This window comes from Heteronotia binoei, chromosome 21 (assembly GCF_032191835.1).
Source record: "Heteronotia binoei isolate CCM8104 ecotype False Entrance Well chromosome 21, APGP_CSIRO_Hbin_v1, whole genome shotgun sequence".
Taxonomy (NCBI): Eukaryota; Metazoa; Chordata; class Lepidosauria; order Squamata; family Gekkonidae; genus Heteronotia; species Heteronotia binoei.
Window position 1 is genome coordinate 170,801,200 of NC_083243.1, and position 24,565 is coordinate 170,825,764.

At 46.3% G+C, this 24,565-nt stretch overlaps 1 protein-coding gene across 1 annotated transcript in view; it reads left to right on the forward strand.

The window, feature by feature from the left end:
* Positions 1-1,823: 1,823 nt before the first annotated feature.
* SLC43A3 (solute carrier family 43 member 3) overlaps positions 1,824-24,565 on the forward strand; it is a gene marked incomplete at its 5' end in the record, with an annotated part of 88,027 nt that continues 65,285 nt past the window's right edge. Inside the window, one exon of the mRNA XM_060262423.1 lies at positions 1,824-1,851. Coding sequence (XP_060118406.1) covers positions 1,824-1,851 — 28 coding nt within the window. The remainder of the gene's footprint in view (positions 1,852-24,565) is intronic.

Sequence of the window (24,565 nt, forward strand, 5' to 3'; positions counted from 1 at the left end):
GCTAGGCTTCAGCAGTATGTAGATCGGGAACTACCAGAAGTTCAAGTTGGGTTTTGGAGAGGTAGAGGAATTACAGATCAAATTGCCAACATTCGATGGATTATGGAGAAAGCACGGGAGTATCAGAAAAACGTCTATTTCTGCTTCATTGACTATGCTAAAGCCTTTGATTGTGTGGATCACAACAAACTGTGGCAAGTCCTTAAAGAGATGGGAGTACCAGACCACCTCACATGTCTCTTGAGAAACCTGTATAAGGGTCAAGAAGCAACTGTCAGAATGGGATATGGAACAACTGATTGGTTTAGAATAGGAAAAAGAGTTCAACAAGGATGTATATTGTCACCCTGTTTATTTAATTTATATGCAGAGTACATAATGCGGAATGCTGTCCTGGAAGAAGCACAAGCTGGAGTTAAGATTGCCAGGAAAAACATCAACAATCTCAGATACGCAGATGACACTAATGGCAGAAAATGAGGAGGACCTAAAGAACCTCTTGTTGAGGGTGAAAATGGAGAGCACAAAAGTAGGCTTGAAACTCAACATCAAAATAACTAAGATCATGACATCTGGCCCCATCACACCTTGGCAAATAGAAGGGGAAGACATGGAAGTAGTGACAGACTTCACATTTCTGGGATCCAAGATCACTGCAGATGGTGACTGTAGCCATGAAATTAAAAGACGTTTGCTCCTTGGGAGGACAGCTATGGCGAACCTGGGCAGTATAATAAAAAGTAGAGACATCACCCTGCCAACAAAAGTGGGTATAGTTAAAGTGATGGAATTCCCAGTAGTAATGTGTGGCTGTGAGAGCTGGACCATAAGGAAGGCCGAGTGCAGAAGAATAGATGCTTTTGAGATGTGGTGCTGGAGAAGACTCTTGAGAGTCCCTCGGACTGCAAGAAGTTCAAATCAGTCAGTCCTAGGGGAAATCAACCCAGACTGTTCCCTGGAAGGTCAGATGCTGAAGCTGAAGCTCAAATACTTTGGCCATCAAATGAGAAGGGAGGACTCCCTGGAGAAGATCCTGATGCTGGGAAAGACAGAAGGCAAAAGAAGAAGGGGACGGCAAAAAATGAGACGGCTGGACAGTATTACTGATGCAACAAACACAAATTTGAGCAGACTTCGGAGGATGGTGGAAGACAGGAGGGCCTGGCGTGACTTAGTCCATGGGGTCCAAAAAGAGTCGTACTCGGCAAATGCAATCTAAAAATGCTACAGTGCTGTGTTTCCAAATCCAACTCAGGTTTCCAATCCAATCCCCCGTGGCTTAGCGTAGGTAGAACAACCCCCTTCCAGCAAATTGTAGAGGGGGGTGGGTGGGGTGAATTAAACCGGGCGGGGGGGGGGGAGACAGTGAGAACAACTCCCCTCCCCGCCCTCGCCCCCGTCCTGCTCTGCAGAGAAGCCTCCTGAAGCTGCTCATGAATCCAACCGCACCAAGGCGGGCGGAGCAGCAGCCCTCCCCCTGGATCTCTGTCTCCGCCGCCGCTGCCTCTAGATGCGGCGCGGGCCTGCCACGCGCCTTGGGGAATCGCCCCGCCCCTCAGCGTGGCTCCCTCGCAAAAGCGCTGGGCGCGAAGGCGGGCCACGCCCCTCCCCGGGGAGTCCGAGGACCCGGGTGGGGGAGGCGCGTCCGTCCTGACGTCACGGAGACACCCTGCGTTGCCTTTGCAAGCGAGCACGACAGCTGCGGGCGGCGCGATCTGCAGCGATGACACGAGGCGAGAGGGCGGCCTGAAGCAGGCAGGGCGAATCTCCGCGGCGCCGACGCTCGCTCGCCCTCCCGCTGGGGCCCGGCCCGGCTCCCCTGACTGGTGCGCCTGCCTCCAGCATCATCAGGTACTGAAGGCGGGAAGGGTTCGGCGATGCCCAATCCGAACGGTGCCCGAGGGGGCAGAGCGGGAACCAGGCTGGCGATTGAATCCCCGGCGCTGGGGAAGGCAGGAAAAAAGCGGCTGGGGGAAGGGGGGGGGGGCGTTGAGCCGACTTGTTGCCCTTGGCTTCCCTTTGGACAGCAGCGCTGCTGAAATTCTGCTCTGGGCTGAGTTGCACTGGGTGGAAGTGGGCCCCTGCGCCTTGGTAAGGAACACCAGAAGGAGGGGGCGAAACCAGTCACGATCTAGGCATGTTCACTCGGAAGCAAGTGCTACCCAGCTCTGGCTTTTAGGCTGTGGTGGTGGCGGCCCCGGTGAACATTGAGGGACTTCTTTCCTAACGGAAGGTGCATAGACAGGGCTATTGCTAACATTAGGCGCGTGCATAGATTGCAGCCTTCGTTCCTGACCTCCGTGGAGACCGTGGAAAAGTTTGTTGGGATGTGGATGCGGGTGATTATGACTGTTGGGAGAAGCTATAATACTTTCACAGTGAATCTGTAAAGATAGCGAGGAGTTGAGATGCAAACTACCAGAGTAGGTCCTTGCCGAGTGGGTTGCTGTGGTACGGAGTTTGTGCCTCTTGTGTTGTCTCTCGTTTATTTAGATGTGTTCAAATGAAACCATCCAGCTAATATCATAACAAAATATAAAGCTGTACATTTAATTCCAATTATCCCCATATCTGATCTGGTCTTTGAACGGCAAGCCAAACAGAGTTTCTGGAAAATTTGGTGGGTTGATTTGTTTGGGAGTCTGAAGGCGCAGAGCTACGAGGGGAAGCTCAGAGTAACAGAAGCAGATGTGGGGCTCAGCAGCACTCTGTGGGAAAGAAATTGCAGAGCTAGTTTGTATCCCTTTGTATAGGGGGTCTGTTTGGTGCTTTTTCTGGGCCCGGGAAAGAGGCAGCAGGTTTGCTGTGGGAGACAAAGGTAACAATAGGCCTTGCTCAGCAGCTCTAAGAAATCCCAAGAGAAGCTTCTTGACTGGAGACAAATAATGGGATTTCTTCTCCTCTCCCCCAAGTAGAGGGTGATTTGAAAGTCAAGGCAATTGCCGTCTGTTGTGAGTGTACACCATCTGGCCTTCTCTAATAAACAAGCTTGCAAGTTTTTGTATTGCTTCAGAAAACTTTGTCCAGTCGCGACAGTGGATCAAAAGCAACGTGTATGTAACATCATGGTAAATTAAGCTGTTCTCAGACCATTTCACTCTCTTAGAAAGGCATTAACTGTCTCCGGGCTTTTGTCTCTGTGATCCTGTCCACTCTTTTTGGTTCTGAAATACTATTCTAAGAGGCAGTGAAGGAAAACAAAGGTTTTGTCTAAGATGTTCAGATTTGTTCTGCCACTTTGGTCTTCATAAGTAAAAGTATATATTTTTGTCCTCTAATGTTGCTGGAGCTTGCTGGAGGGTACAGTTGCCTTCCTTCCACTTTCCATGAGCTCAGTCACTGCCAAAAATTGATAGGAGCTGTGCTGTTTGCTCAGCTCAGAAAACAACACAGTTGGTCAGAGTCTCCTGTTCTATGCTTTGAATGGCCACAGACTTTGGGCAAAGAGCCAAATTGTGTTTTTGATACATTCATCCAATTACTTAGTTCCAGGAGTGTGTAAAGAAATATTTATTTTTGTGTAAATAAACATTTCTCTTTTGCATCAGTGAGGCGCATGTTCAGTTTGTGCCAGTTGTTTCCTGTAAAATCTATTCAGTGATGTAAGGACAGAATTACACCAATTTGTTGTCCAGTCAGTTCCCCTCAACTTGCTATTCCTTTAGATGCTTTCCCTGCTCTGAAAGGTCGTTGTGCTTCAGGGCATAAGCCACCTTTCATCTCTGAAAAGGAAAGGAGAACATAAGAGCAGTCATGCTAGATCAGATTAAGGGCACATCTTTTCCAACATTCTCAGTGTCCAAACATATCTGTAGGAAGCCTGCAAGCAGGGTACGAAAGGCTTCTTCTGATAACATTCTATAGTAATTATCACTGAGAGGCACCATGCCTTTAAACACAAACGTTTCATGTAATTGCCATGATGATTAATAGAAATCATGGACCCATCTTCCATTTATTTCGCTCCCCTTTTAAAGTTGGTAAGCTAGTGAATGCCATAATATTTGGAGTGCTAAGGAAATAACTCCTAAGCAGGTCTACTCAAAAGTAAGTCCCATTTTATTCATTACTCTCAGGAAACATTCTTAAGATTGAAGTCTAAATTTCGTAGTTAAAGTAAGCATTATGCACAGAAGTATTTTCTGTCCCTAATTTACTTCCAAGTCAGTTTCATTAGGTGATCCCAAGTTCTACTATTATGAATAAAGAAATAAAAGATGTCCTTGTTTTCTTTCTCTACACCATGGATAATTTTATAAATCTCTATTAGTAACTTTTGTAGTCTTGTTTATGAATTAAAAATCCCTATATGCTTTGTCCTTTTAAAAGAAAAGTGATACCAATTATTATGGTCATTCTTTTCTGTACTTTTTAGAGTTCTGTATTTTTTTAAAGATAGGGTGACTAGAATTATGTATAGTATTCCAAATGCTGGCTATCATATAGTGTCCCTGTCAAGTTGTTCGTAGTACGTAGCATAGGTTTTACTTTTCCGCTGGTGTCTCTCAGTAAGGAGACATTTTCATTGAAAGTCTCAGTAAGGAGACATTTTCTTTGAACTAGTCACTATAATTTCAGTATTCTTGTTCTGATCTGTAACTGCCAAGTCTTCATGTATATGTGGTTAGGATTTCCTGCCCTCCTGTTAACTTAAATTGAATTGCATTTGTCATGTTGCTGCCCTTTCACCAAATTTAGAAAAATCCATTTGAAACTTTTCATGACCCTGAATTGGTTGGTGTCCTTTATGAATCTGGGATTGGGAGGCCCTGTTCCGAAGAGGTTCTGTGGCCCTACTTGGAAGACAGATTTCAAAAGGTGGTGCTGGGAGACTGCTTATTATTTAATCTTTGAGAGAAGAATGAAGGAAGAAGATGAAGATGAAAAAAAAAAACATGAAGATATGATGTGTAAGTGATATTAAGTTTGCAAACACCTATATGGTTTGGACCGACATACCTGAAGGACCACCTACTCCCTTATGAACCTGCCTGATCATTACCATCCTCTTCAGAGACCTTGCTTTGGGTGCTGCTGCCTTTTGAAATTAGGTGGGTGGCAATTTGGGAAAGGGCAGTTCCTAGTCATGGCACCAAAGTCATGGCAATCTGGGAAAGGGCAGTTCCTAGTCATGGCACCAAAGTCATGGCAATCTGGGAAAGGGAAAGTTCCTAGTCATGGCACCAAAGTCATGGCAATCTGGGAAAGGGCAGTTCCTAGTCATGGCACCAAAGTCATGGCAATCTGGGAAAGGGAAAGTTCCTAGTCATGGCACCAAAGTCATGGCAATCTGGGAAAGGGCAGTTCCCAGTCATGGCACCAAAGTCATGGCAATCTGGGAAAGGGAAAGTTCCTAGTCATGGCACCAAAGCTCTGGAACTCTCTCCCCAGGAAGAGTCATCTGACCCATTCCATCTGTGGGTGCATACTGTTTTCTTTTGTTGTCATTTCCTCAATAATCCATCCCTCCTAACTAATGTTTTTAATGCTTTATTTACCTTTAAAGCATTTGTTAGCCCCCTTTCTCCCTTGCAGAACTCAAGGCAGCTTATGATATAAATAAAATGTTATAAAAAGGCAATAAAACCAACAATTATAAAATTTATAAAGGTCACAGATTAAAAACTCCAATTAGCTCTGCCAACAACAACAAAAAAAGGTAAATCAGTCAAATTGCAAACTGTCATCAACTGCCTTCTGAAGACTGACAATGAAGAGGCTAGGTGCATCTCCCTGGGGCAATTGCTGCATAATTGTGGGGCGGCCACACTAAAGGCCTACTGTCATGTACCCAGCAAATGAGCATCTTTACTTGGTGGGACAGTCAGGAGGGCAGCTCTCCATGACCTTAATTCACAGGCAGGAACATATGGGAGAAGATGGTCTTTCAGCAGGCCTGTAGCTAGGAAATTTTAAGGGGGGCACTGGGAAAAGTGGTGGGGCCCCAAAATGTCATCACAAAAATAAAAAAAAAATTGTGTGCTAAAAAAAAATCCTAAAAGTCAGGCCAAGAACTGGCAATGTGGAAGGTTAAGGCACTGGACTGTTTTTCAATGAGGGAAGCGAAACGTTTTCCCCAGTAAGAGGAGGGGAACCAAACAGCAAGTGAGAATAACCACATGCAGCCTCATTCCCTGTCCTTCCTTGAGAGCATTTCACCCCACCTGCCACCCTCTGCCAGCCTGCCCAAGAGTGGCCTGGACACCAAGCAAAGCATTCAAAAGTCAACACAATGCTCCCGCCGGCCCCTCCTGTGGCCATTTACCTTCTCTCTTCACTTTCCCAGTCCCCCTGCCCAACCTTGTTCTTCCTTCCAGCTTCTGTTCACCCATGCCAGACCTCCAAGTTCCACTTTGATGGGACCAGTGACAAGGGCTGGAAGAAGTCCAGACGTGGCACCACATACCTGCCCAGCACCAGTGGCAGCTCTGCAGAGAGGGGAATCAAGAGAGGGTAGCAGCAGAAACCAAGGTGGCTGCTGGCAGGGAAGGGGTCCTCCCCATCTGCTGGGCTCACCTGTGGCCTCCCCCTCCTCTGTGCAGAGCTTCTGCTACCAAGCCGGCTTGTCGACACCATCCAGAGTTGGTCTGTGACCCACCCACCAGGTCTCCAGTGTGGCCTCCTGCAGCAGCAGCAGCATGTGCTTCTCAAAGGGTAGGATGTCATGACAGTCCCTGAGAAGTGCTGCCCACTGCTGCACTGGCACCACTGTTGTCTCCCCCCTGCTGAGGAAGAAGCCAGCTGAGGAAGTGCTGCAAGCGGGCCCACAACCCCCCGACCCCAGCCTCAACCAACCCACCAGAATTGGAGAAGGTAGGAAGAGAGTATGCAGCTTGAAGTGAGCCTCTTCATTTGTCCAAGAGCACCCCAAGAGCTGTTGCAGAGCTGGGCAAAAGCACTGTGGGCCACTGCAGCTGCCTGGCTTTTTAAGGTGATCACTGTGGTAAGTAGTGCTCCTAAACTATGAATCTGGTTTTTCAAGCAGAATATAATTCCATCCAAGACAGGGGAGATCTGAAGTCCCTGGTTTGCTTTTCTACTAACCCAGAGAACTTGTCTTGTCAGGATTAAGTTTGAGCTTGTTTACCCGCATCTGGTCCATTACTGCCTCCAAGCACTGGTTCAGAATATCAGTGGCATTGGAATTAGGCGGAGAAGGAAGATAGAGCTAGGTGTCATCTGCATAGTAGTGACATTGCAGCCCATACCTCCTGATGACATCTCTCAGTGGATTTGGTTAGATATTAAATAGCATAGGGACTAAGGTGGAGCCCTGTGGTACCCCACAGGTCAATGGCTATGGGGCTGAGTAAGAATCTCCCAACAGTATCTTCTGAGACTGCCCTCTCAGTAGGACTCAGGCCACTGTAACACAGTGCCCCTTAGTCTCAGTGCTGAGAGATGGCTCAGAAGGATACTTTGGTCAGTAGTCTCAAAGGCTGCTGAGAGATCCAGCTGAAGTAGCAGGGTCACATTCTTCTGTCTTGTTCTCGGTTGAGGTCATCAACTCAGGCAACTAAAGCAGTCTCTCTTCCAAATCCTGGTTTGAAGCCAGATTGAAAGGGTTCCCGAAAATCAGTCTCTTCCATTAACCCCTGGAGCTGAGAAGCAACAACCCACTCTAACACCTTGTCCAAGAGTGGAAGATTGGGGACTGGCTGAGGCTGAGCTATATCTAACACAGTATGGCTCAGGGGTAGTTTTTTCAAAACAGATCTAATCTCTGCCTTCTTGAGCATGGGTGGCACAACTCCTGCTCTCAAGGGAGCATTTACCACTTCCCCTACGTAGTCAGCCAGTCGCCCTCTGGCAGCTTTCATCAGCCGGAACGGCAAGGGTCAAGAATGCAGGTTGGTAGGGCTCACCTGTCTTAGGATCTTGTCCATATCCTCTGGATCACAAACTGAAAAGTATCCATATAAATTTTAAAAAAGCAGATGCCAAAGTTACATCATCTGGACACGCATCTATGCCAGCATCTAAAGCAGAGCAGATTGGAGCATTGTGTGGTCAGAGTCCATATTCTTGGGCCTTTGGTGTAAAAGTTCTTGAACCGCATGAAACAGCTCATCATCTTGATGATAAAGTGCAGATGCAATGGTGGCAGAGAATTACTGCCAGTTCCCCATAATCACTGCAAAAACTCCTTTGAATTGTTTTAATTATATGTTTGAGAGGAGGGTTGATTTTAATACAACGTCATTTTATCATGTATGTTTTTATAAGTTCCCTGCATATAAATGTTGTGAATAAATAATAAATGACGATTACAGTTTAAATTAAATACCAGGAGTATTATTCTAGCGTTTTCAAAACGGCTTTCCAGAATTATAACTATACTTGCAGAAAGGATAATCATACCTTACCCAACTCATTGCTGTTGAATTAGAACTATTTTGCTAGTGCATACCCCTTCATATAACCTGAGATCCTTAAACTTGAGGCGTTAGCACTGAATTCAAAAACTTCTACCTTCACAGCCTGTGCTGCAGCCCCTCCAAAATGCAGAAAGTCCTTTACAATGGAAGCAAGCCCGAGAATAGTCTAGTAGTCCAATCTCTTGCAATGGCAAGATTTCTTAGATGTAAGGCTTATGTTGTAAGCTGTCCTCAGCTGCTCATTAACGCCTTGATCCTAAGAGCACTTTACTAGGAATTAAGTCTTGTTGAAGTCGATGGAACTGGCTTCCTAGTAAACACAACTGGACTGCATGTCTCCTCAGAAGAACTGTCGGTTGTAATTGGTGCTTTGGGCTATAATGAGAAAGCAACATGTAGCTCAAGGAAAGATTTTGATCATGGTCAAGAGACACTTAGTGACGGTTTCACAAAATTGATTTCAGAATGCTCCTTCAGACGCAAGGGTCACTGCAATGTGGAAAAAGCCATCAGATGAACCGCTTGATTTTTAGTAGCCTAGTCAGGCTGTAAGTACTATGACTTGACAATAATTGTGTAACTTCATGAACCAATGCTCAAATCGTAACAGATTCAACTGAGCAATAGCTTTAAAACCAAAGACTAACATAAGCAGCTCCAATAGACATTCCTACAGCATTCTTGACACATCTATCACCCTGCAGTAATCACCATATTGCTTATTTATAACATCCTAATATGTTTGTATGCCGTGGTGACTAAAAAACCTCCAGGTTCAGACACCTTAAACCTCAGAGGACCAGTATTAAAAGGCCATATCAGGGGAAGGAAACACTTTCCCCCATACACATGCACCAAGCACACATCCTGCAAAGGGCAAGACGCTGATCCAGGGTCGAAAGGGATCCACCGCCAAAGACTAGCGTTCCCTCTAAGCTAAGTTAGCGTGAGCTAGCTCACAGAATTTTAGCCTCCATCTCACACATTATGAACACATGAGGCTGCCTTCGACTGAATCAGACCCTCCTGGGTCCATCAAAGTCAGTCTTGTCTACTCAAACTGGCAGCGGCTCTTTCTCCAGGGGAGGTTCTTGGTCTCTATGCTCTGTTTGTTGTCTCCCTGAGGCAACTGGATGGCCACTGTGTGAAATTTGGATGCTGGACTGGTTGAGCCATTGATCTGATCCAGCAGGGCTCTTCCTGTATTCTAAAAAAGGCAACAATCAACATACAGTGATTACTGAACATGCATACTGATACACATAAACGCTTCATGTGTAACTGAGCAGCTGAGTAGTATACATATCAGTTGTGGGGAGCCTGGGCTGAATGCAGCTAGTTGGCCACAGTGTAAACAAAATACTGGACTAGAGGGACCATTTGTTTGATCCAGTAGGGCTCTTCTCATGTTCCTATGTACATCCTGCCTTACTGTGCTGGCTGTGTTGATCAGTCAAAAGTTAGAAAAGTTCAATCTCTCCAAGGGAACTATAGCTTGGGGAAAGGGAGGGAGCAGGAATTTTTAGCGGAGATTTTTTAGCACCTCACCTCACTGCAGTTTCCAGCATTCCTGAGGAAAGTCAGGATGATTAATAAACTGATACAAAATTGAGATTTACATACTGTAGATCTTATCTGTGTTATCTTTTAAAAAAGATAGTAAATTACGTTGTTTGCAGTCTTGCATACATCCAGTAGAATTTAAGGGAAAACATGCTGTTATGTTGGTTACAGTCTTTCTTCATATTATTGTCTTTGAGCTTTTGTTGACTTGCACTGTCTGTGTTGAATCAAAGCCTAGTGTATGCTTGGCAGTAACTACTGGTTAAGGGTATACTGTTCTGTTGATTTCTGTGCATGAGTTTTGCGTCCCGCTTGCCAGCATTTTGCATAGTTAATCATTAACAAGTAGCGAGGGAATTCTTTTAAAACAAATTAATTTACAATCTGTTCTTAATTTTATACTACAGATATCCTGATTGTTCTGTTCTTTAAAAAGTGTCACTTTTTAAATGTTATTTGTTCTGTTATCGCAGTCATTTTTTTTTTTTTTTGCAGTTTTCCCCTGCTCCTGTGCCTTTAACAGTAAACTATGCAAGATTTTAGAAAGTGAAGCTGTTTTCCTTTGGGAGGAGATGGGGAAAGCTATGTTTGGTCATTTTCTGCCTATCTGGCTACTGCTAAAGGTACTCAAGGAGAGCTAACAAAAATAAGGGCAAACCCTTTCTGAATAGCTATTCTTTCTTTTTCTCTGGTTTGCCATCAACAGCGATTTTGCTCACTTTACACATTTCTCAGAGACAATCCAGAATTTCTTGTTAATTCTCATTGTGTCAGAGACTAAAATTAGGAGAAAGAGAGACTTGGTTGGTGTACACAGGACTGTAGCCAGGATTTTTCAAGTCAGGGGGCCCCCTTTCCCATCCATTATGGGGCTTGCTGCTTCTCAGAAGCTTTCTGGGGTAGGGGCAAAAGCTGGAGGCTCTGCATGTGGCCAAATTGAGGCAGCCAACCCTAAAACTTTGGAATGAAAAAAGAGATTATAGCTTGCATGCTAGCCGGGGCGGGGTTTTCTTCCACCTCCCTCTCTCCCACACTGGCACTTTGCAGCCAGGAGCTCCATCCGACCGCCCCCCCCCCCCCCATGGCTTCCTCTGCCTCTCTCCTCTCCACCTGTTGCCCGCAGTGCACTGTGCCCTGCTCAGCTCTCCTGGCTCTGGCTGCCACTGATGATGCTTTGCTGGCTCAGCCATGGCAAAAAGAAAATGAAAAAAGCAGACTGCCCGCTGGAGGCCCCCTGGAAGTTGGGGGCTCTGCCTGGAAGTCAGGGGGCAGTGCCCCCACAGGCCTCTCTGTGGCTACAGACCTGGGTGTTCAGGCTTGTTTCTGGGGTTCTGGATCACTGGGACATAGATGGAGCTCTGTAAGCAATGAAAGCTATTGAATGCCATTGGGAATAGGAGAGGTGCATTGTTAGAAAAATTAAAAGGTAGCTTCTGATTCTGACATCAAGACGCTCAGCCGCAGGGTCATCCACATGAGACAGAATCTGTCTGTTCCAGTGGAGTCATACTTGGGATTTTGATGGGGCATCCTTGCAGCACCAAAGGAAACCACACATGAAACAGCCTTACACTGAGTTACATCACTGATCTCTCAAGGTCAGTCTCATGTACTGTGAATTCAGTGAATGACCATCTGGGAGCCAAATCCAGGTTAATCATAGTTAAATAAACTTTTTTTTGGTTGCTTTGGAACCCAAGCCTGCATCTTGCTGAATCACAGTGCTACAAAACTGCTGTTGCTGCTGGAATGGATACGGCTGGCATGAGGGGTTCTGCCATAAAGCATTCTGCTGAAATGCTGTAAGGAGCAGCATTCTGCTCTTCAGTTGTTCTCAAACAGGTCATTCACTGTATTCTGTTATTCAGAGGCTTTGTGTGTGTGTGTGTGTGTGTGCGTGTGCTTATTTTCATGGTTGTAAATGATGGAAGGTGCAGACCAGAAACAAAAGTTTGGGGGTATAAAAATCATCCTTAAAAAGATCTCCTCCTCAATTTCAACTTTCAGCATAATTTTTAAAATTTGGAAACCTCTTCCCATTGGCTCTCAATAAAGGGCAGAATGCTACTCAGTGGAATTGAAACCACTGGGCCCCTGATTTGGACTGGAATCACAGCAGGAAGCTTCTCCCCCCCCACATATTTTCCCAAATGAAACAGCCGGGGGGGGGGGGGGAGGCTGTTATTGCCCTTGCTGGAAGGCCGAGTGTTTATGCAGGGGTTTTGCTAGTTGATCGGGGTTTTGCTAGTTGATCATTATGCTGGCGCCAGAAGCAGGGCACAGACTGGAGAGGTTTGCCTTGTGATATCTGTGAGTTATGGTTGGAATGACAGCAGGGTAGGGTTTATCCCAAGGAGTTCCCCAGTCAGCCTTAGTACCATGCTGTTAGCATTCATCTGCTGTAAAATATGATAGATATAGACAGTGCTTGAAGCAGAAGAAGACAAGGGGAACTGGTATAATTTCAAATTAGAATACACTCAGTTTAACCTGTGGTCCATTTACTGTAGCTGTGTAAAGGTTGAATTATTATTCTTTAAAGTGACCTTATGGTCTGTTAAGGTCCAGTAACTTCTCAAATTGGCTGACAGAAATAAATTTAAAATTTCAAGAGTCTAATATCTCACATTGCAAAGAAGTTAAGGTTTTTTTTAAACAACTTTTGCTGTTTTTTTCACCGAGGAGAAAAACTACTAAAAGCCAGTGCTTTTTTTTTTAGAGGGAATGCACAGGAATGCAGTTCCAGCTGGCTTGGTGTCAGGGGTGTGTGGCCTAATATGCAAATGAGCTCCTGCTGGGCTTTTTCTACCAACCCCCCCTCGTGTGAAATGGTAGTGATGTCAGGGGGTATGGCCTAATATGTAAATAAGTTTCTTTCTTTCTTTCTTTCTTTCTTTCTTTCTTTCTTTCTTTCTTTCTTTCTTTCTTTCTTTCTTTCTTTCTTTCTTTCTTTCTTTCTTTCTTTCTTTCTTTCTTTCTTTCTTTCTTTCTTTCTTTCTTTCGTAGCCCTTCTGAAAGCTGTATGATGAAGTATGTGGTTTCAGTGCTCTGAAGTTCCAGAGCAAAGTTATTTTGGACTTATCTTTCATGTCCAAGGTTCTCTTATCTAGTGAATGCAGGGCCTCTTTTCCCCTAAACATACACAAATTATCCTTACCACCTATCTCAACAATCTCCTCATATCCAAGTAAAAGTTCTGTTAAGTATATTATAGTAAGTGAAGGTCTCTGTTAGGATTGCTGCCATTTTCTTTACTGTTTCTTCTCTTGTGCCTTTGAGAGTAGCATGGCAGGTAGAATTTTAATAGGTGGGGCAAGAAGATACTTGTTTATCTTTTTTCCTTCTTCCTTCCGTTTCCCTCAGTTGCACAGGAGCTACAGAGCAAAGCCTTTATTTTCTCAATTGGCTGAGGCTCCTCCCTTGAGGAGGGAGGGGAAGAATAGCTTGCTTTGTCAGGCTCTCTCAATCACACAGCAGAGCTACTGAGCCAAATCTCTCTTCCTTCCATTGGCTGCGGCTCCTCCCCCTCTTGGTCCCCTAGGGAAGGAAGGAAAGAGCCAGAGCTTCCTTTGTCCAGTTTCCTGGATCCCATGGGAGTGATACAAAGAAAGCACTTTTAAGACCAATGAGTGCTAATGTTTTAAGCATGTTTTATTTTAAGCTTTTAAAAAAATCTTTGTGTGTCTTTTATAAAGTTTGTATCTCTGCTACCTGGCATTGTATTTTATGACACACATGACCCAGCCCGACAAGGGCTCATCTGTGTTAGATCTGGCCTTCATAACAAATGAGTTTGACACCCCTGATTTAAACAGTACATATTGAATTTCAAATAATTGAAGTGGGAGAATGTTACTTTGTGGAACCCAGTCCATAAGCTTTTTTCTTCCTCTTGAAGCAATTTGACTCCTCTTTGTTGGGACTGTTTAAGTGAACTGTGCTTGCATTTACCTTCCTGCAGGACTAAAACCTAACAGTACTGCTACTATTTCTGCACTTTATTTTTTAATAGATCTCTTCAATCTAAAGAAGAAGAAGAAGATATTGGATTTATATCCCGCCCTCCACTCCGAAGAGTCTCAGAGCGGCTCACAATCTCCTTTACCTTCCTCCCCCACAACAGACACCCTGTTAGGTGGGTGGGGCTGGAGAGGGCTGTCACATCAGCTGCCCTTTCAAGGACAACCTCTGCCAGAGCTATGGCTGGCCCAAGGCCATGCTAGCAGGTGCAAGTGGAGGAGTGGGGAATCAAACCCGGTTCTCCCAGATAAGAGTCCGCACACTTAACCACTACACCAAATAGGTGTTTGTTGCTTTCTCAAATTTGGATATCTGCCATGAAAATTATAGTTTGTTGCATCAATTCTCATATTCTTGTCTTGAATTCCTTTTTACTGTATTTCACAGTAATCTGATGTCCCATCAACCCATACCTAGTATATAAATTCTATTTTGTTATGCCATGGGGATTCCTTCCAGTGTGCCTGGACAGCCCTTGTCATATCCCCCTCCAGTCTTTTTCTGCAATAAGAATAGTTTGAGCTATTCTTGTGAAAGTATCTGATGTCTTTCCAGCTCTCTCTGAATCCAAACAAGGATGCACTGGCTTTTATTTCACACTTTCTATCTGCAACTCTTTCAGTTCCAGGAGGAGCTGACACCTGCCACTTTTACAGCTCAAGAACACCACTTCTTGAAAAGCTGTGGGGACCAGTGAGAGCTGTGGCAGAGTCCTGGTTGTGTTGTTTTGAATGATGCCTTCAAGTTACACCCAGCTCTTTTGTTCAAGAGGCAGCAGCTCTTGATGGATTGTGCCCCACTGCATGTTTAAAATATGGAATGTTCATGCAGGCAGCTTATTGCTGATTTAACAGAAGATAACATAAGAACATGAGAAGCCATACACACACACACACACTGTGGCTAATAGCCACTGATGAACCTCTGCTCCATATTTTTATCCAATCCCCTCTTGAAGCTGGCTATGCTTGTAGCTGCCATCACCTCCTGTGGCAATGAATTCCACATGTTAATCACCCTTTGGGTGAAGAAGTACTTCCTTTTATCCGTTTTAACCTGACTGCTCAGCAATTTCATTGAATGCCCACAAGTTCTTGTATTGTGAGAAATGGAGAAAAGGATTTCTTTCTCTACTTTTTCCATCCCATGCATAATCTTATAAACCTCTATCATGTCACCTCGCAGTCGATGTTTCTCCAAGCTAAAGAGCCTCAAGCGTTTTAACCTTTCTTCATAGGGAAAGTGTTCCAAACCTTTAATCATTCTAGTTGCCCTTTTCTGGACTTTTTTCAATGCTATATTCTTTTTGAGGTGTGGTGACCAGAATTGCACACAGTACTCCAAATGAGACCGCACCATCGAGTTATACAGGGGCATTATGATACTGGCTGAATTGTTTTTAATTCCCTTCCTAATAATTCCCAGCATGGCGTTGGCCTTTTTTATTGCAGTCGCACACTGTCTTGACATTTTCAGTGAGTTATCTACAGCGACCCCAAGATCTCTCTCTTGGTCAGTCTCTGCCAGTTCACAACCTATCAACTTGTATTTGTAGCTGGGATTCTTGGCCCCAATGTTCATTACTTTGCACTTGGCCACATTGAACCTCATCTGCCATGTTAACGCCCACTCACCTAGTCTCAACAGATCCCTTTGGAGTGCCTCACAATCCTCTCTGGTTCTCACCACCCTGAAAAATTTAGTGTCATCTGCAAACTTGGCCACTTCACTGCTTACTCCCAACTCCAGATCATTAATAAACAAGTTAAAGAGCATGGGACCCAGTACTGAGCCCTGCGGCACCCCACTGCTTACCGTCTTCCACTGCGAAGACTGCCCATTTATACTCACTCTCTGCTTCCTATTAATTAGCCAGTTTTTGATCCACAAGAGGACCTGTCCTTTTACTCCATGACTCTCGAGCTTACTAAGGAGCCTTTGATGAGGAGCTTTATCAAAAGCTTTCTGGAAGTCAAGGTAAACAACATCTATTGGGTCTCCTTTGTCCACATGTTTGTTCACCCCCTCAAATAACTGTAACAGGTTAGTGAGGCAAGATCTTCCCTTACAGAACCCATGCTGAGTCTTCCTCAATAACATGTGTTCATCAATGTGCCTACTCATTCTGTCCTTGATAATGGTTTCTACCAACTTTCCCGGTATTGAAGTCAGACTGACTGGCCTGTAATTTCCCAGATCTCCTCTGGAACCCTTTTTAAAGATGGGGGTGACATTTGCTACCTTCCAGTCCTCAAGAACAGAGGCAGATATCAATGAAAGATTACATATTTTTGTCAGGAGATCAACAAGTTCAACTTTGAATTCTTTCAGAATTCTTGGATGTATGCCATCCGGGCCTGGTGACTTATTAGTTTTTAATTCGTCAAACAGTTGTAGGACCTCCTCTCGTCTCCTCAATCTGACTCAGGTCTTTCAACACCCCTTCCAAAATTAGAGGTTCTGGAGCGGGCAAACACTTCTCGTCTTCCACAGTGAAGACAGAGGCAAAAAATGCATTCAGCTTCTCAGCTATATCCCTATCCTCCTTCAGTAATCCTTGGTCATCCAAGGGCCCCACTGCCTCGCTGGCTGGTTTCCTGCTTCAAATATATTTGAAGAAATTTTTATTGTTGGTCTTTATGTTTTTTGCAATACGCTCCTCATAGTCCCTTTTTGTAGATAGACTAAAATGATGTGCCTCTAGTGCGGAAGAGGTTACAGACTGCCCAAAAGGTAGTTTCATGAAATCAGTAATGTATCTTCTTTAGCTAGCTGCACCTATCCATCAGTGACTCTAAGCATTGTAAGGAAACCAAATAATATAACTTCAGCAGGGAGGTTTTTCTCTGCTTGGCTTGCAAACTGGAGTGCTTTTTTGCTGGTGGAGTATTTGCACTTCATCTTGCTCCATACATTCTTATTCTAGGCTTTCCTCATCTTTGATTTGCTCTTTCCTAAACCTGCTTTATTTATTATGATTTTAATTTGGTTGATGTATCCTTTTATTTTTGAGAATCTGCATATGTATTATGCACACAATCTGCTTCACTGGGTTGTAGTGTGGGAAAATGGAGGAGAACAGAATGATGTAAACCACTTTGGGTGCTCACTGGGGAGAAAGCTGTGTATAAATAAAGTCAATAAACATGTTGTTAAGGGCATAAGGAAAATATTGGCAACCTTGGTACAGGGCAGGGGTGGCCAAACTTGCTCAATATCAGAGCCACACAGAATGAAAGTCAGATGTTTGAGAGCTGCAAGATATGAACAAATACCATACACATATTTTTATTAAAACTCTTAATACTGCACTCAGCTGGATTCAGCAGTGCAGCCAGCAGCTTCCTTCCCCTACATGCTTGCTTTTCTCCCTTGGCTCTTGCTCTCTCTTTCTCGCCCTAGGTCTCTGGGTGACTTCTGTGGTGGAGGAGAAGAGCTTTCAAGCGTGCCTATTTCCCTCCTTCCCCACTTCACACACAGCGAAAATAGTCGCCTATGTATGGGTCAGTGCTCAGAGGCTGACTGAGGTCCCAATGCTATGCAGGCTTACTCGAGAGTGAGCCTGCATTAAGTCCCCCTCCTTGACCTCCAGTATGTGTGAAAAAGCTGCATGTGCCTCCTGAGTTGCAATTTGGCCACCGTGGTATAGAGGCTGTTGTGAGAGAGAAGTACAAGATGCCTTGAGACCCCACATTCAAGGATAAATTGTCTTTTTCAGAGAGTGAGCTATCAGCTTTTAAGATGGTTGGCTGAGAGGGCATGAATTTCCTGCTTGGAGATAACCATTTGCTCAACTGCTTGAGATGGGCAAGATGGACGGCTCTTTGGATGAACTAAGTTGGGCCATTAAGGTTTGAGATGGGCCTCCTAAGCGGATTGGAGAAAAAGGTGCGGAATGATCCATGTGGTGTTTTATTCCCAAACTCAGGATAGAGCGCAGGGAAACCTACCCAGCTGAGATAGGAAGGGCTGAAAAACCTGGACACTCTGTAGAAGTGGTCAAGCCAGAACCAGGAACAAGGGAGGGAGTCTGTCTTGACCAGCCGCTATTTTTGATGTTTCAGTGGATGTGTGTTCATCTCAAGAGATAGATGCAAAAGTAAATCCAGTAACTATAAAGCTTAGACTAACATTATTGGTTTATTGTCTTTCTTGTTTCTACAATACCCTGTAGTGCTGAGTAGAGATGGGCACAAACTGGGAAACTGGAGGTTCATGTTGGCTTGTGGTTCATTTGGCCAAATTGGTGTTTCGTTTTGGTTGGTGGTTTGTTCGATTGCCCAAACTGTTTTGTGGATTGTTGGTTTGTCCAGTTCGTCCGGTCCCCAGTGAGCTCTGAAGGCATTTAAACCATGGAGGTTTGGGATGTTCGGAGGAACATTCATGGGAGGTACATTCTCCTGAACTGGGTCAAAATGAACCACAAACCAGCCCTGTTAGTGCACAAATCAAGGTTCATGGATCAGTTCATGCCCATCACTAGTGCTGAGATATACTTTTCTTATGCACTTGTGCTCCAATGGCTAAAGTTTGTGTTATAGCAAAGAGTTATATGAATCTTGTCTGTTACTAGATTGTCTTCTGAGAGGCTCTCTGTGTTGAAAGACACCTTCCTGCCTAGCCACTTTTTCAATGCAAAAGCTAGGGACTCCTGGGTGGGTGAGATTATATAGTAGGCAGGAGAACGTCAGGTGGGAGCTGAAAGCAGCACACATCCCACATGCATGCACACGGCCCTACCTGCACCTCAAGTTGAAGGCAGACAAGGAGAAAAGGGCAGAAGTTGAGTGATAGCACTATCCTGTATAGCGGGTCAGAGATGGCGCAAGTAGGGCAAGTTTTCCTGTATGCATACATATTTTTCCCCTCCCCTCCTTGGCAAGGTTATGAACTAATGTTCCGGGCTTGGCAAGAGACTATCAGACTCGAGATGCTATCAGACTGGAGTTGAAGATACTTGATAAAGCCTTTCTACTGAACTTCTGCCTCAACTTTGTGTGTAGGTAGAACTAGGTTTGTGAGATGAGTGTGCAATAAAATTATCAGAATAAATCTATATGTGGTAAAAATTGTAGGCTTTTTAAAACATTAAATCTAAATAGCGGTTAAAATATACTTCACATGAGAACTGACGCTAGCAAGATTACTGTAAAACACGAGTCTCCCACTAAAATGCTTCCTTTTCACTGTTGTCGGAAAGGTAACAGGGATTGAATGTGGTACACCTCTTTGACAAAAGAATTCTAGAATGTGAGAACCCACCCTCTGGAATGCATCTGGAATGTGAGAACCCACCCTTCACAGAATGCATCATTCTCCTGTTCGTACCCAGCAATCTTACTACTGAAGCACCTAGAGAAGGGTTTCGGAAGATAATCTCGGAATAGGGGAGGTTCGTATAGGAGAAAGCTTCTCCTGAGGTATTTTGGCTTTAAAGCCGCAGTGCAGTCTGGTGATTTTAGGCTGTGAACTTTGTAGTCTTATGAAGACTGCCTTTAGATGGTGATTTATACTTAAAATATGAAGCAGCTACTTGTTCTTGCAGCCCCTTATTGAACTTGTGACCCAGGATCCAAGACTTATACCACCTCGCCCCCCCCCCCATCTAACTGTGACAATCATTGCTTTAAAGATAAGAATCAGCACTTTGAAATGTGCCTGGGAATTAATGGACAGCCAGTGCCTGAAAGAGAAAGAGTTATTGAAGATAAGGGCCAAAGCCAGAGATCTGATGACCTTACTGTACAGCAACCTGCATTGTGACTGTCAAGTGCTTGACAAAAGCCCCTGTTTGTACAGTCTCATGCAAGCAGAAAAACAGGTTTATTGACATCCTGATGGGTTGTGGTGGATACATGGCAATCTGACTCCAGCTTGGTGTTCATAAATCCTAGGCCTGCACTGTTGTCTCCAGCAAAACAATGAAGAATGTAAAATATGTTTAAGGAGAACCACAGATGACAATGAGAGAGAGAAATGTATATACTACAGACAGTGATATAATATTCAGAAAACTAATATCTTTCTCCAGTCTTAGTAAACTACCCAGCATGGAAATGTAGATGTGGGTCTTGCCAGGCCAAGTGTTCAGTACTTCAAATTGGCTGTGTTCACATGAAATAATAAATGGAGTGGAATAGTCAAACACCAAACCAGGCCTGATGTTATTCTTGCATAAAATAACGCTTCCTTGATCCATGTGTTCCTCTGTGCATATAACAAGCTGTTTCAGTGACATTTGCAGTTATCCTCATTGTCCTATGCTCTACAGGCAGGCCAGTCAGGTCTCCCCAGGAGCAGTGCCCTCAAGTCGAGGTAGCAAGTTTTGGGAGTGTCAATAGGTGTTGGCAATGGGGAGCTGGAACTGGAGGCCAGGGACTAGAGCTGATACACAGGCTTGCACCTAGCAGGCTGGTTGATCCAGCAAGGCAGCCTTACCAAGCCTCAGCCTGAATAGGCTGAGAAGTAATCAGGCTCAGTGGCCTTGCTAGCGGGTGTCATGCTCCTGTGGCTGCACTGTGGTTTGGTCAAGATCCTGCAAAGAATTATTGTTCTCATTGCCTGGCCCTGGGATGGGATTGGGTGTAGCCAGTCAAGTCCTATGCCTCCTTTGGGTCACCTTGGCCTGGATCTTCTGTTGCCTCTGTTCCTGCAGAGTGAGAGCATCACCTGGGGGGGCAGGTTCGCATCCTGTCTGAGGGAGCCTGGTGATTATTTGAGGGGCCAGTGAGGTCTCCCTTGCAGGCTGTGGCAGGGGGGCCATTGTCAGCAGGCACCTTTGCAGTGCTGGCCACTCCCTGATTGCTGTGGTTCTCCTCAGTCTCTGCTCCTGAGGATTCAAAGTGGGAGTCACTGGAGTGAACAGAAGTCATGAAACTCATGGTCACTTGCTGATGGTGACGCAATTTGTTGAAGTGCTGGCACAAGGCTTTCATCACCTGGCTGCCGCCCCATCATTCCTTACAAGAATGATGGGTCTTCTCCGGTGGTCCGTGGTAGTGGGACGGTCCTGAACTGTTGGGAGTAGGCTCCTCCTCCGGAACAGGGTCGTTGATCGCTTGATCCGGCCTGGGGGAGGGGCCGCTCCCTTAGGACCTCGTCAGTCCAAACGGCCCTGTTGGAAGAACAGGACGTGTTCGCGGTGCCTGCGAGGCACGTTGATCAGACGGAAGAATTTTCTCTTTGAAGGCCCCTGCCTTTTACTTCAGCCGCAATCAGCGGCGGGCAGGGAAGTTGCCGTCAGCGTTAGGCTTTGCCTAACAAAAACGGCTCGTGCATCGGCTGCCGCGGAGAGAGGGAAACGAAGGTCGCCTCTTTCTAGCCTGCGCAGGAGGCGTGGGTGTGAGCGGCAAAGCCGACAGTCTGGTCCCACGCAGCGCCGGCTGGCGTAGTGCAGACGACCAGGGCCCGGTTTTTACCCGGCGGAAGACCTTGGCGAGGGCTCCAGGCAGCGGTTTACTCGTGTGTAGGTAAGCCGTCTGGGAGAAAGAGCGGGAAACCTTTCTGGTTTCGCTCTGCCCTTATTCTTGGGACGGGCTCTGCTGTAAGGAGGACAGCCCACCCAGGAGCTCGCAGCTGCCCCCCCCTTTTTTCCCGCCTCCCTGTGGGGAGCGGGTAGAACGTTAGTTAATTCAGCCTCTCCTTTTCCAGACACGCGCCGCGTGGTCAGGAAGGGAGGGGGGAGGTCGGGGTTGGCTTGTTGTCGCCCTGTAGGGGTCGCCTTAGCAGGCTTTTAACCTGGGAATGGCAGTTTCCTTTCCCTTTTTTGTGTTCACTTTCGTTTCAGCCTCCTGTGCAGTGGAGATGGCTGACGAACAGGAGCAGGGGACAGGTTCAAACAGCGACTTCTCCATGCCTAAGTATTCTGGCTCAGCTTCTGAAAGGGATCGTGAGGATTCTGACCCGGACTTATCCGGAGAGAATGCCAAACTGAATTTACTTGCTTGGTTAAAAAGGGAACTTAGCAAGGAATTTGCCCCGGCTCAGGACGCCGCTGCACATGCTCACCCTCGGAAGAGGAAGAGGCAAGCGGTTTCAGATTTTGCCATGGCCCCTACAGACCCTAAGAAGGCAAGATTGAGTAAGAACTTAGAGTCTCCTAGTGATAGCTCGCAGGAGGAAGAGGAGGTTGCTTCCTCGGTGGACTCTTCTGCTAGAGAGGAGGGAGAACTCTCTGAGGAGGAAGATGATACTCCCTCTGTACAGTCTAGGGTGTTCCCAGTGGAGTATTATTCTAAGCTCCTTCCTAAGGTCCTGAGGGAACTGGACTTCACGACCACACCCAAAGAGAAGGCAGATCTAGACCCGGACCTACCTTCAGGCTCGAGAAAAATGATGCCCAAAGTGGGGGTGTCTCAGGCCGGTTTCAACAGGGGGTTGCGATGGCGGAGCCACAGAGGATAGTAGTGACGACGGATTCCAGTCTCTCTGGATGGGGAGCGCATTCTCAAGGGGCGATGTGTCAAGGTCAGTGGTCTCTACTGGAGTCTCGGCAGAGCATCAATCTGTTGGAGCTGCGGGCGATCCGTCTAGGGTTGTTACGCTTCCAGACTTCGCTACAGGGGCGTCACGTGTTGGTAAAGACGGACAATGTGACAGCAAAAGCCTATGTCAATCGACAAGGCGGGACCAGAATCAAGAAACTGTGCTGCGAGGCCAACAGTCTGCTAAATTGGGCGGAGAGGTATCTCTTGTCCATAAAGGCGGTGCACGTAGCCGGAAAAGACAACGGACTGGCGGACTGGCTCAGCCGGCAACGGCTGGATCAGTCGGAGTGGTCTCTGGACACGAGGGTCTTCCAGGCGCTTCAGGACAAATACGGCAGAGTGGCGGTGGACTTGTTTGCAACCCCGGTCAATCGTCAAGTGCGGCGGTTTTTTGCCAAACAGAACTGCGATCAGGCGGAGGGCGTAGACGCTCTCAACTGCGACTGGCCGGACGGCCTGTTGTATGCCTTTCCGCCACTGCAGTTGATTCCCCGGTTGGTGAACAAAGTTCTTCAACAGTCTGCGGAGCTGGTATTGATAGCCCCCTTCTGGCCGAGACGGGGGTGGTTTCAGGATCTATTGCGGCTGTCGACGGAAAAGCCTTGGCGTCTGCCAGTGTCCGAAACGTTGCTGAAGCAAGGGACGGTGCTTCACCCTCAACCGGGCATGCTGCAGTTAACTGCGTGGAGGTTGAGCGGGCGCAGTTAGCTAAGTTGGGGTTTGACTCCACAGTGATTGACACTATGCTGGCCTCTAGGAAGGGTTCTACCACTCGGGTGTATAATAACACTTGGCGGGTGTTCTCTCGTTGGTGTGACAAAAGGGGTTGGGATCCCTTGAGGTTACCTGTCCGGAAGCTGTTGCTCTTCCTACAAGAGGGCTTGGATAAGGGGTTGGCCACTGATACCCTTCGTAGACAGGTGGCAGCTATTGCGGCTGTGCGTGGAACTAAAAGAGGGGGTTCTTTGACACGGCACCCACATGTTAAGCGTTTTTTAAGGGGGGTGTCCTTGTTAAATCCTCCTACAGCACATAGGTTTCCTACCTGGAGGTAAAACGTGGTGCTGAAGGCGTTGTGCCATGCACCTTTCGAGCCCATGGCCACCTGGAACCTGAAGGATCTTGCCCTTAAAACATTGTTTTTGGTGGGGATAACTTCGGCCCGCAGGGTTTCCGAGTTACGGGCCCTTTCAGTGGATAAAGACCTCTGTACCTTTCACAACGACAGGGTGGTGTTGAGACCTGATCCGACGTTTGTTCCCAAGGTGAATTCAGTTTTCCACCGGTCTCAGGAGGTGGTGTTACCCGCATTCTGCCCTAATCCCAAGCACGAGAGGGAAGCGGAATGGCACCGACTGGATGTACGACGTGCCTTGAGTTTTTATATTAATAGAACCAAGGATTTTCGGAGGTCCGAGTCCTTGTTTGTTTCCTTTTCCTCCCCCTCGCTGGGGAAACCAGTTTCTCCCTCAACTTTAAGCAGGTGGTTGGGGCAGTGTATTTCGGCCGCTTATGCAGCGTCAGGGTTGGAGCCTCCAGGAGGCGTCACGGCTCACTCCTTACGGGGGGCGGCTACTTCTGCAGTATACAAGTCCTTCTCATCTTTAGAAGGCATCTGTAGGGCAGCTACCTGGAGTTCTGTCCATTCATTCACCAGGCATTATAGGGTGGATAGGTGGGCAGCGACTGAGGCGGCCTTTGGTCGCAGAGTGTTGCAGCAGGTCATACATTGAAGGTACAGGCCCGCCCAGGGTACATATTGCTTTTGTATGTCCCAACAGTTCAGGACCGTCCCACTACCACGGACCACCGGAGAACAGAAGATTGGAAGCTCTTACCGTGAAGCTTCCTTCTCGGTGGTCCTGGAGTGGGACGGTCCACCCCACCCGGTGTGGTACCTTCCTCTAGGCAGATAGCAATGCGAATTAGTCGCGGGGGGTACTGGGGCACGGGGGGCGAAAGTTTGTTATCTGGCTGTTTGCCGTTACTTCGGCTGGTTGCAGCTATTAAAATGGAGTTGCATCATTATGGTCTCCAAGTGGTTTGTTCCTATGATGCAGAGTTTTGTTTTGTAGATTTATGCAGTAGGGGGAGCATGGCTGTTCTATGGACTGACGA